This window comes from Siphateles boraxobius, unplaced genomic scaffold, assembly GCF_051911475.1.
Source record: "Siphateles boraxobius isolate OS27281-9 unplaced genomic scaffold, OSU_SipBor_1 12, whole genome shotgun sequence".
NCBI lineage: Eukaryota > Metazoa > Chordata > Actinopteri > Cypriniformes > Leuciscidae > Siphateles > Siphateles boraxobius.
Genome location: NW_027508722.1, coordinates 27,032,025 through 27,044,284, shown reverse-complemented (window position 1 = coordinate 27,044,284; position 12,260 = coordinate 27,032,025). Strand labels below are relative to the sequence as shown.

The window sequence follows — 12,260 nt, the reverse complement described above, 5'->3', positions numbered from 1 at the left end:
TGATTGGTGCCTTAAAATCATATGACTCTGATCAATATTTATTGAGTTTATTTGGCCAAAGACCATATTTCTGGAGGATTTGCATGTTGTTGTTTGTTTGTGTTAGCCATCAAAGCAGTCTTTCAAATCATGAGGAATAATTTCCTCTCTTATCACCTCTATTTAGACGCAATGTTATGTATTTGACTATTACATATACCATATGAATATCCCACGCTTTTATATCCCAAACCAACATTTGTCAATTTTGACTTAATCCAATGAAAATACTGTAAAATGTAAAACATATTGGAAGCTAATAATGAAGGCCTAATTGATTACACGTAAACAATTATCTCAAAAGATCCTCAAACTGCGCTGAATCATCAAGAGGAATATGTGTTTTTAATGATGTATCGGTCAATGAATTGGTCAGATTGGAGTGTAAGTGGTTTCTTAAACAATGTAACAGTAATTTATAGTTATGGCATACATTATTTTATTGAACATATAATTATGCAAAATACCATAAAACTCGATATTACACTAATAACATTGGAATTTGCATTATTAGCAGACTCCTTCTTACCATAGCAACATATAATAATGTACTTAGTGTATCATAACAATTATCGTCGTGATATAGTAAGACATACAACCGAGAACTGTGATAAAGGCAGAAAATGGGTATTACAGAATGTAATACAAAGCATATTGTATAATCAATCCAGAAGGGTAGGTGAAGTATTTGCCTGTAGTCATCAATAATGCTTAAGCTATTTCGTTTCACAGTGTAATCTCTCTCTCTCTCTCTCTCTCTCTCTCTCTCTCTCTATATATATATATATATGTATATATATATATATATATATATATATACATATATACATGTATACATGTATATATGTATACATGTACATATATATATACATATATGTACATGTATATATATATGTATACATGTATATATATATATACATGTATATATATATATATATACATGTATATATATACATGTATATATATATATATGTATATATATATATATGTATATATATATATATATATATATATATATATATATATATATATATATATATATATATATTGGCATCTTTTATGTTTGGGTCCAAGTGTAGCAAGTGATTCACCTGTTCTGAGTTCTTAGATAATTGCACTCCTTTAGAAAGGTATACACCAAAAGCTCATCATAATAGCCACATTACTATACACACTAAACTTGTATGTTGATTTAATTTATAAGTATGTTTTGCTCATGTTAAAGTTTTTATAAGCATATCAACTTCTTCCTTTCATGTTTTCCACACTTTACATGATATCCTTCAAATTCTTATCACAAAACAATGTAACTGCAAGGCCTGTGAGGAAGAAGAACTACATTTTGTGGAATATTTCAGCTTCTGACCAGCTAAAATATTCTATAAATAAATCAAACTTTATGAAATTCGTATGCTATTTTGGTTGTCTACACTCTCGGAAATAGTATCTGGATTACTATCAATCACTCCTTGATCCGCGCGCTGTTTGGCGGAACTATTTTCATTTCTTATGCTATACGTGTTTCCCAAAGTATGTTCCCTGCATGCCATGCAACATTTGAACAGTGCTAACAGTTCTCCCCTTAGCTCTTGACAGCGTAGAGCGTATAGAAGCGGGTTTACACACGAGTTCACCAAGCAAAGCGTGCTACAGAAAGCGAACATTCGCTGTTGTTTATCTGTAAGGGTCACCATGACATCCACCATCATAAAGGACAGGACAGGCAGCCAACAAACCGCAAGGATTAGGAGGATCAGACTGAAGGTACGTGCAAGCTGAATGTCCATTCGCATTCGAGCCTGTCCTTTTATGCTCGACCTTCCACACTTTGGTCCACTCATAGCTGCTTCATGCCGGTTTGCTTTCAACAGGATGAGGGCATAAGCCACTGTGATAAGGAAGAGCACCACCAGTTGCAGGCCCGTCCAGCAGGCCAGGTAGTGATGATCCACATAGGGGAAAAGACGGGAACACGGAGGATCCAACCAGGTTGTGCACCTCCAACCCATCAGAGGAAGGAATGAAATTACAATCGTTACACACCATAATAATACTATAGCGAGCTTGGCCCTTATGCATGTCAATAGCACCTTGTAATTGGAAGCCTGGTAGATGCAGAGATAGCGGTCCAGTGCTGTCAGCAATAGACTTCCCACGGAGCCCGTGAAGGCCATTGTGACCCCACCCAGCTTGAACAGATAGATATTAGCGTTGTCGTCTTTACCATAAAGATGGAAATTTAGAAAACTGATGGTGAAGAAACAGCTGGCAAAAGTGTCAGCCAGTGCCAAGCTGCTGATGAACAGGTATGATGGCCGTCTGCGCAGAGTGGCGGAGCTTGCAATGACCACCAGGACCAAAATGTTCTCCAGGAAAGTCACAGGACCAGCTAGAAAGCAAATTGAGCCAATAGCTTTCTTCTCTGGTGTGCTCAGGACCCTGTAGCACTGCAGGCTGTTGCACAAGCTCGCATCTGCAACATTTCAGGAACAAAATTATTCAGAATAATCACTTTTTTAAGATAAACAATTCATATTTTAATATTTTAAACAAATATTTCAATTACGAATACTTTTAAATACATTCAAATATTTGGGGTCAGTAAAACATTTTTATGTTTGGTCTCTCATGCTCACCAAGACTGTGTTTATTTGTAAATACAGTGTGAAATATTATTACAATTTAAAATAAAAAAATTGTATCTATTTAAGATGTAATTTATTTCTATGATGATAAAGCTGAATTTTCAGCAGCCATTACTCCGGTCTTCTGTGTAACATGATCCTTCAGCTGATTTGGTGCTCAAGAAACATTATCAACTTTGAAAACAGTTGTGTTGCTTGATCATTTTGTGGAAGCCATGATGCGGTTGTTTATTTATTTATTTTTTGAATTTATTTGAAATATAATTGTTTTTGTAAAAATGTAAAAGTCTTTTACTGACCTCAAATCAGAAACAAATATGATCACAACTCAACTTGGAAAGACATGTCATGATCACAGACAGACCATAGAAAATCTGAATGAAAAACTATACCTGTGGTTGAAATGTTTGTACTTTCATTTAAATAAAGCACAGTGGTAGCTTCATGATCTTGTTCCAATTCACTCCCCATTTCCCCAGGACAGAATTGATCTAATAAAAGTAAATGATGAATCATGAAACTTTGATTTTTGGAGTTTGACATGATTAAGAGGGATAAAACACTCATTTAAAGTCAAACATGTCTCCAAGCAAAATTTTTATTAGGCTAATGCATTCTATAAATAAAACGACATTATTCAGGCTGAATGGCTTAGATTTGGAATAGAATTGATGTTATATGTAATGTGAAATAATCACCCTGTCCCATGTCTATAAACCACTCCCTGACCTAAAGCTGTTCAATAGAATAGAGAGTTACATATTGCCCTCTGCTGGTCAAAAGACCACGCAGATTTATTACAAGAGAAAGGATGGACAAATGAAGAAAAACTGAGTGTTATTGTTTGATTTACATGTTAATGAACCATAACCAACCATATTTTCACTGATATCCACTAGAGGAGATAGAGTATTTTTCTATGTGGCTCACATGCTTTGGAATAGCCTTACAAGCTAAGTCCAGAAAGCAGACACATGCTCTTGGTTCAATGCAGGCTAATCTGTTTAGTTAGGTTAATAGTAAATTAAATACTCTGCTCTCATTTCATTGTTCCGTCCTTCCACAATCACCTTATTCATCCTGTCCTTACAAAAGGCACTAATATATTTTTCTTCTTTACCCTCCCACATTTTCATCCCAAGGCGCATTAGCTCCATGCCATCTCTTTTTGTCTTCAGTGTTCTTAAAATTTCTGGAAATGTCAGATAATATTAAGGTTAAAGCCACTTCTCATGTTAGCTCACAAGGGCTTTCCCTAGTCTTTGTTCCTCACAAAATTTCTTCCTCATTTAGACTTAAATATTCTTGTAAGTTTTTCCTATAGCCACTTTCACTTTTAGTGGCTCACTGGGGGTCAAATGATTTTTCTTTTCCTTTATCTTCTTTAGTTTATGTTCTGTAAAGGTGCTTTAGAACAATGTGTATTGTAAAAAGCGCTATTGATTTGAATTAACAAAAATAAGACAAAGGACTGTACAAATCACCTTATGAAAGACATCTGAAAAAACACTGAGTCAACATGCACTTTTCACAAACACATCCTGAGGTTAAAAACAAAAAACACATCTTTAGGTTAAAGCTTTCACACTCTCAAACCCAAAAATTAAAAATTTGCCATTACTTACTGACCCTCAAGTTGTTCCAAACCTGTATGAGTTTCTTATGCTGAACACAGAAGAAGATATTTTAAAGAATGTTGGTAACCAGACAGTTGATGGACCCCATTGACTTCCATTGTAGGAAAAAACACGATGGAAGTCAATGGGTGCCGTCAACTGTCTGGTGACCACCAACATTCTTTAAAATATCTTCTTTTGTGTTTAACAGAAGAGAGAAACTCATACATGTTTGGAACAACTTAAGGGTCAGTAAATAAATGATGACAAAATTTTCATATTTGAGTGAATTAATAACAATTCTATTTACATATGTCTTACAAATAAGGGCAAGAAAAAAACGGCAGTTCCTTTTACCCATTAGAGTTGTTTCAGTTCACACAGGATTTTGGCATAGCCTACACATTGATCAAATAAACTGGTTCTTACCTTTGTGTTTTGCTGTTTGTATAGGGTATTGAATCCAGTAATTCTTTCTGGTCTTTCTGCAGTTTGCCTCTGATTACAACAGAAATCATATGCCACACCCCCAATGAGAGGAAGGGAGAACCAAGATTTCAGTATCCTTCCAGACAGCTGTTATGAACTGACAGTGATGTATGAGCATATATGATGCAGGTTACAGAGATTAAAGTGATCATGACACCTTAAGGAGCAAAGAAAAGCAACAGATGGAAAGTACCAAAACCGTTACTCTCTAAGATACACAAAGAGGAAGCTTTTTATGTCTCATCACCACAAGATTAAAATCGCGAAATAAATGCTGAAACATTTTACTACCACAGCTTCTTCATTTTGTTGCACAATTATTTAAAATTTAATTTACCCTTGTCTTGCGAGCAGATGGTGGAGAATAAATGTTGGTTTACCTCTTTTTGGTGTGTACCAATTTTTATGCATTTCCATTTCTGTAAATGCTTATTCTGAACGGCTTTAGAGGCACATGTTGTGAAGAATAACAACGCAAAATGTTTTTGACCATTTCTCATTTAAAGCTCCCCTCCCAGTGATAAATACATTTACTATAAATGAATAAAGGTAGAAATAGGTTGATGTTCATGGGCTAGTGAATATAGATATACCCACGGGAAAAATAAATATTTGTCTGTGACACCTTTAAGTTTTCTGAAAAGTTATGTTTCAATATGCAAATTAGGCTTTATCTAATTAAATATGCACTAATGTGCATACATTTCTAGAACAAAAATCTGAACATTGAATGAAGTCAGGTTCAAAATTCGTTTGGCCGGAAGCTATAATTTTACTTTGTAACATGTTAGATAGGAATATTTTTTTAAACAAACTCATCGCCTCGCTTCAGAAGGATTTTATTAACCCCCCGGAGCCGTGTGGAGCACTTTTATTATCGATAGATGCACCTTTATGGACACTGAACGGCCATTCACTGCCATTATAAAGCTTGGAAGAACCAGGACATTTTACTCCAATTGTATCTGTCTGAAAGAAGAATGTCTTATACACCTAGGATGACTTGAGGTTGAGTAAATCCTGGGCTAATTTTAATTTCTGTGTGAACTATCCCTTTAACTATTAAATATTGAGTGTAGCATTATTTTTAAACAACAGGTGGCGCTTGTGAATCTTTTATGTACTTTAAGGGAAAATAAAAAATAATTTACTCACCCTGTATGAGTTTCTTTCTTCTGTGCACAAAATAAGATATTTTGAAGAATGTTGGTAACCAGCTGACGGTAGCCATTGACTTCCATAGTATTTTTTCTTCCTATTATGGAAATCAATGGCTCAGTTACCAACATTTCTTCAACATAATTATTTTGTGTATCAAGAAAGAATCTCATTCAGGTTTTTTTGGGTGATCTATCTATCTATCTATCTATCTATCTATCTATCTATCTATCTATCTATCTATCTATCTATCTATCTATCTATCTATCTATCTATCTATCTATCTATCTTTACACAATTTATCTTTTTGTGTGTCATAAAAGTATTGTTTTGTTTCTTGTGTACATCTGTTTCTCCCCAAATTTGGTCATTTGACCTCTTCTCAAATGGTGTGTGACCAATAAGAGCCTCCCACCCGACCTACTTTCCGAACATAGGATTCAAACCATGATTCAAACTTAGGCCAAGCCCCCTGGAAAGCTGTAACCCAAGGTTGCATCAGAGAATGTCTAAACGTAAACGGGCTCTGGTTGTATCCAGTGGGTATGCACTTCCGTCACCAAATATGGGTTTTGATTAAACAGGCAAACAAGTGCTGTATTATGCAACAGGTTTGCTTGAGGGATAAGCAGGAGTATTTAATCTAGAGATGAGGGAATTTTAAATGAGAATTGAAAACTTTCACGTTTTGAACCACCACCACTTCAGTAACAGTTTTTACAAATTACAGTTTTTCTTAATCGATTTGGCTCATTTATTAAACTATAAGTGCAATTGTCACATCTGTTTTATGGTACATAATCACAACCCTATCTGGAAAATAGTAACTCACCCAAAACATTTAATTAACATATCAAAACCTTTATTGTTTCAGTAAATTGGCCAATGCTACCAAAATGAAACATTTCTGGCATTATGAGCCATATATGGTCAAATTTTTTAGATGTTTTTTTACTCCATGTCAACCCTGTAAATGTTTGTTATACTTAGGGCCTATACTTTTTGTTGACAGTGACACTAACTGTCAGTTTTGTCTGAATACAAGCTTTTTAGATACACATTTGAACATTGGGTAAAAGTTTACACGGGCAAGTTAATACTGTAGCACACAGAAATAGAATATGCACATCGTAGCCTACCTACATTTATTTTGTAGCATTGTGTAACAACAGAAAAGATGGGATGTCTGACAACTTTTGTCTCATGAAAGGATGTTTAGAAGTTGTGAAGAGTGACAAATTCACTGAGAATCATCCGTTTTGATCAGCAAGCCATGTGCATTTAGTTATTGTGCAATAGACAATATTGAATACGCCTATAATTTAAATTCTGTTTGACTCCGATTAGCTTATTTTTGAGCTGTTCTGATAAAACATCAGGTTACTTTCTGAGAACAATGTTGGAAATATGACAACAGAAAAGGTCTAAATCTGGCCTAAATGAAATGTTTATATAACTTCTGTTGAACATTCTCAGTTATAGCACCACCATGAACAATCTAAGTAGACATTTTGGTTCAAGAACACCAAATGGCCCATATGCCCCCTCTAATTCCATTCATTGATTTATGAAGATACTAGGCTACACCCCCAAAATAACACCTTTGTCTGTTTTATTTTCAAACACTCTCCCTCCTATTGTCATTGGCAGTATACACCACTTCACAGGTTTTTATACCTGTTGTCTCATGCCAGCAAGTGGTGTGTGATACTTCTTAAAGGATGCCATGTTTCTACTTGGTTTTCAAGACAATGGCCTATTTCCTGTATCCCACTCACACCTTTCATATGTACATGGTAATGCCTGCTATGCAAGTGTCTACTATTTTATTAGGTTATTAATATAGTATGCATTTCAAATATGGACAACTCAAAATTCTGTTCTCGTCTGATGATTTCATGTGTCTGAAAGTCTTTGGCTTGTGTTAAAATTAATTTTCCTCAAAAAAGTTATCTTTTGTATATGCTAAGCAAATAGGATATCTAAAGAATTAAAACACTGTTTCATTGTTCACGTGATTTTATATAAAGCACATTCTATGTGTTTTATTGTGCCAATATGTGTTTTTCGAAGATATGCCATTGGCATACATTAGTAAATTTAAGTGTTTGCATTTTGAGAAGAAAACATAGACTGTGTGGATGAAACTAAACGGAAGAAACCCATGTGACGTTTTATATGGCTTCGAGTTATTAGCATAGACAGGTTATTACAGTAACGCGGAAAAAACAAAATTCCCCAGTCCCCATAAACATGCAATGACGCAGGAAGGATGGCAACAGGCGTGTTCATCGCTCCTATTGGTCACACGTCGACAGTGCTTCTCCATGATTGGCCAGAATAACTCACTCCTGAAGTACTTATGCTTTGTTGAGGATCCATTTTGTTGTTAGACGGAGACGAACTGGAGGAGAATAATACCATTCCGCTGTTGCCTCTGATTGTTATGAAGATTCACATATCGGGAAATATTTTCTCCATTAACAGCTATAGCTAGCAGATTAGACCAAGGGAAGACGAAGGGCTTTTTCATCAAAGCCTGAGGAAGTCGGTAAGTTGTTTTTTACTGAGTTAAAGACATAGGGAGTCGTCGACGGTATTGACGCCATGTTGCGTTCAGGAGTCTTTTGTTTTGGTACGGTGCCAGAAAACATGACCTAATACCTTTATTTTTTATTATTTAAAGAACAACTATTTGTTACAACATTTTAGAATTTATTTGCTATTTCGAAATGTGTGGTTTTTCGTCGACAACGACTTTTTTAACATAATAGAGGAAGACTAGATGTTTTTGTAATACCACATCTACAAAGTATTCAAGATTTATATTTTTAAACGATGAATTATATGAAAGGGTGTCTTATGTTTGACCCTAACCTAATTTTAGACTGGTTATTTACACGTATACAAAAACAAATGGGTTGGTGTGAGATTTTATATTCGTGAAAAAATGAATGTTGCTAGATGCTGTCTAAATTTAATACATTTAGGAAAGATTGTCGTACGTAATATTAAACAATTCGTGTTTCTTTTGTTAGATTCACGGCTTCTAGAGCACCGTGCGCCGAGGTGAATTCATGTTCAACTCGGTTACACGACTAAACAACGCTCATTGGCACATGAAAACTTTAGATCTTGCTGGACCTAGACGTGCAGCGAGAAGTAGATCAACTACTTCGAGGACCTGGAGCCCGATCGGTGAAGAGAAATTAAAAAGTGAACAGAACCAAGCACTCAACTTTTCTACAACAGTGAGGTAAGCAGAGGAAGCGAGTGGGGGATGGGCGGGGATGCGATGACTGTCTCGCGCTGCACGTAGCCCTTTGTTATTGCCAGCCAGCAACACGGGACATTTGACAATTATTTTAAGCTTGTTTTTAAACCAGTTTGCATACTTTAACATTGTACTTAAGAGGCGCATTTATTTATCTTTGTTTAAAACAAAGTTTCTTTTTTATCTTTAGGTGACATCCAGTTAAAGCAGTATGGGAGGTGGTGAGAGATACAACATTCCAGATCGCCCAGCACCGAAGAAGAGCCACCAGATTGGCAGAGGCAAGCAGAGAAGTCGAGACCAGAATGGAGTGGTGCATTCCGCCTCCTCGGGAGCCTTAGGGGTGCCCCATCACCTCAGCCATCGCAGGGGTGAGAAGGGCACCAGCTATTCTTGGTCTCCTGAGGCGCGGCAGGCCGCGTCTGTAGACAAGAAGAATGCCGCTGTTCGTTTTGCCACACCATATGATCAGAATTGGGAGGGGACAATGTCCCACCTGAACAAACTTTTGTTAGCTCAGTGTGGTCAGAACTATGCTGGAGCCAAGTTCAGTGAGCCCCCATCCCCAAGTGTTCTACCTAAGCCCCCAAGCCACTGGGTGTCTCTTCCCATCGGCGCTTGTGATCATCGTGAGATGATGACCTTTCAGTTAAAGAGCCTTCTGAAGGTTCAGGCATAACTAGGTCTCACTGCTGCTCTCTTAAGCCAATATATGAATGAAGGCTCCGCTTTGACCGTTGCCCCTCCCCTTGAATGCCTCAGCTGCGTAATATATTTTACAGCTATTTTTAGATTTGCGTCTTAATAAGGTGATGAGCATTTGACAGGCTGATGTTTCTCCTAAATGTCCTTCACCTAATTTTTTAAAAGATAACCGCTCCACTAGTTATTACGTCATTGAGGCCTCAAGGGGTGGTCGAGAACTCTTAGCGGAGCTGTACGCCATGACAAATGATGAACTGGATATCCTCCTAATAACTCATTGCTCTGTTATGCTCCTGTTTTGCTTTGTTCTTTTTTTGATGGCTGTTTGTAACAGTGTTTTTTCTTCTCAACCTGGCCTAGGAGTAGATGTCAAGACAACTCGCACCATTTCCTTTCTAATATTTCGCATTCTGTTTTTCGCTTGCTGAGGTTTGATGCGCACTCTCGGCTTGAGTTTTAATCATGCAGGGAGTGGCCGAAACCTCTTGGTGCTAAGCACAGCAGCATTTGTAGCATTGTAGTGCGTACTGCATTTCCAGGTATCTTTTTTTTATTTTGCTTTTTGGGAAGTAAAAGCCACTTGACGTCGTTCTGCAGGGAGAACTAAGGACAGAATACGGAGGGGGGACAAGCTTAAGTGAAAAGGTCATTTAACTAACCTCAAGCTTAATGAGGTGGCACAATGGACCTTGTGCTTTCAACACCTGTACTTCTTTTTTAATGGCGCTGTGCGCATTGCACTATAGGTGTTGAAATTCATTAAGGTTCACAAGCTCTATTGCAGCGTTAAGCTTGTACTTTTTGCATCCCTTATGTTATAGCTTAGAAAACTAAGTGTGATTTAAAAAAAAAATGTCTACCAAAGCTACGTAATTTTCTGTTGGAATCCCCCTTAGCTTAACCAGATCTGGTTACAAGTGCCATAAATCATTTGGTAAGGCATTAGTGTATATCAAGGTTTCGGTTGACAAATCATTTTTTGAAATTAATTTTTTTTTTTTACTTTGCTGTACTTTTAGAACGATCACAGAGCAAATATGCGGAGGATGGTTATGATGCGAGACCATAGGACAGATGTTTTCTCTGGTGTTTTCTCAAACCCTTGTTTGCTCTGTGATGTGTTTTGATATTATAAGCATTATTGTTATGAAATGTGTGTATTATGGCACGGGGGAAGTGAGAAATAGGGCGCAAGTCCAGTGTGGACATGTTTACATTGTTAAAAAAAAAGGCAGGCTGCCGGCATTTTACACACACTGCCCTTTCTCACTTGTTATTCTTGCACTGCTGTTCATTTGTGTTCAAAAGTTTCAGACAATGTTGCTCTTTCAACTGTGTATATGTGAAGCACCCCTTCCCACTTAGTTAAGCGTGTGGCGGAAAAAAACTACCTCTCTTGCAGAACGTGATATTAATAGCTATCGTAAAGATGACAAAACAAAGCTGATGAGTTTTGGATGTGTGTAATGGAGCCATGTAAATAATGAAATGTATAAAATGTTGTAGCATATTGTACATTTGTGCAGGAACGTTTGAAACCTGCAGATAAAGTATTTTTAGTAATAACACTGAATGTAAAAGTCACGCTAAGGACGTGGCTTGTTTTCAAATGCTGAAGAATATTTTGTTAAGAAAAAAAGAGAAAATTTTGCCTATAGTGCGTCAACCCCTGCACTGTGCAGTTTGTTGCCAGTGATCTTGCACATAATATTTTTATTTTGTATAATGCGCCATGTAGGGGCAAGAACGAGCTTTAAGTGCAAGTAAAAAAAAGATGGAATACATTTTTTTTTTAAATTGAAAGGGACTTTTATACATTGTTTTTGATTTGCCTATGCAAATAGTCTTTTTTTTTTTGTTGTTGTTGTTTTTTTTTGCTTGGTTATAACAGTACATTTTGCCCTTTAGCCACAGCCAATAAAGCAGTGTTGCATTTGCATCAAGTCATTGGTCTTTCCTCCGCAGGCCAATGTTTGATGCCAATGATGCTGCATTTACCTCCAGAAAAGCCAGATTACATTTTAATCTTTTAAAGTAAAAAGCAATTTATTTTCATAGAATGTGTAAAAGTCCTTTTCCTAAATTTGGCTGTCCCAAACAATTGGCTTTAAATTTATCCCAACCTTGTAAGTGTCACTTGAAATGCAAACTGAAAGCCCTTTTGGTAAGAATTGGTATACTAAAAGATTGTTTAATTTGGTTGTCTAAAAAAATAAAATCCCTTCCCTCCCCCTAATATTGTCTTTGTCTGTGATGTTTTTTTAATCTGTTGTCTAAGAGTTTTCTTGTAAACAATAACATAAAGGATGTTAGTTTCTGCATTTAGTGAAACTT

The 12,260-nt window shown here is 36.4% G+C and overlaps 2 protein-coding genes across 3 annotated transcripts; one reads left to right on the top strand and one right to left on the bottom strand.

Moving 5' to 3' along the window:
• Nucleotides 1-1,436: 1,436 nt before the first annotated feature.
• Nucleotides 1,437-4,883, bottom strand: cnr2 (cannabinoid receptor 2). Its single transcript, XM_077205600.1, has 3 exons — nucleotides 4,730-4,883; nucleotides 3,077-3,175; nucleotides 1,437-2,512 (listed from the first exon to the last, which is right to left on the bottom strand). The coding sequence occupies exons 2-3, from the start codon at nucleotides 3,153-3,155 to the stop codon at nucleotides 1,437-1,439; spliced, it is 1,155 nt and encodes a 384-aa protein (XP_077061715.1). The 5' UTR covers nucleotides 3,156-3,175; nucleotides 4,730-4,883.
• Nucleotides 4,884-8,274: 3,391 nt separating this feature from the next.
• pnrc2 (proline-rich nuclear receptor coactivator 2) lies at nucleotides 8,275-12,162 on the top strand. 2 transcript variants are annotated; one of them, XR_013197201.1, is made up of 3 exons: nucleotides 8,275-8,498; nucleotides 8,986-9,203; nucleotides 9,412-12,162. XR_013197201.1 is itself a non-coding variant. In XM_077216890.1 (2 exons), the coding sequence occupies exon 2, from the start codon at nucleotides 9,433-9,435 to the stop codon at nucleotides 9,898-9,900; it is 468 nt and encodes a 155-aa protein (XP_077073005.1). In that variant the 5' UTR covers nucleotides 9,065-9,203; nucleotides 9,412-9,432; the 3' UTR covers nucleotides 9,901-12,162. The 2 variants fall into 2 exon arrangements, 1 of the variants encoding a protein (XP_077073005.1); XM_077216890.1 differs by lacking the exon at nucleotides 8,275-8,498 and having other exon boundaries at nucleotides 9,065-9,203.
• The last annotated feature ends 98 nt before the right edge of the window (nucleotides 12,163-12,260 follow it).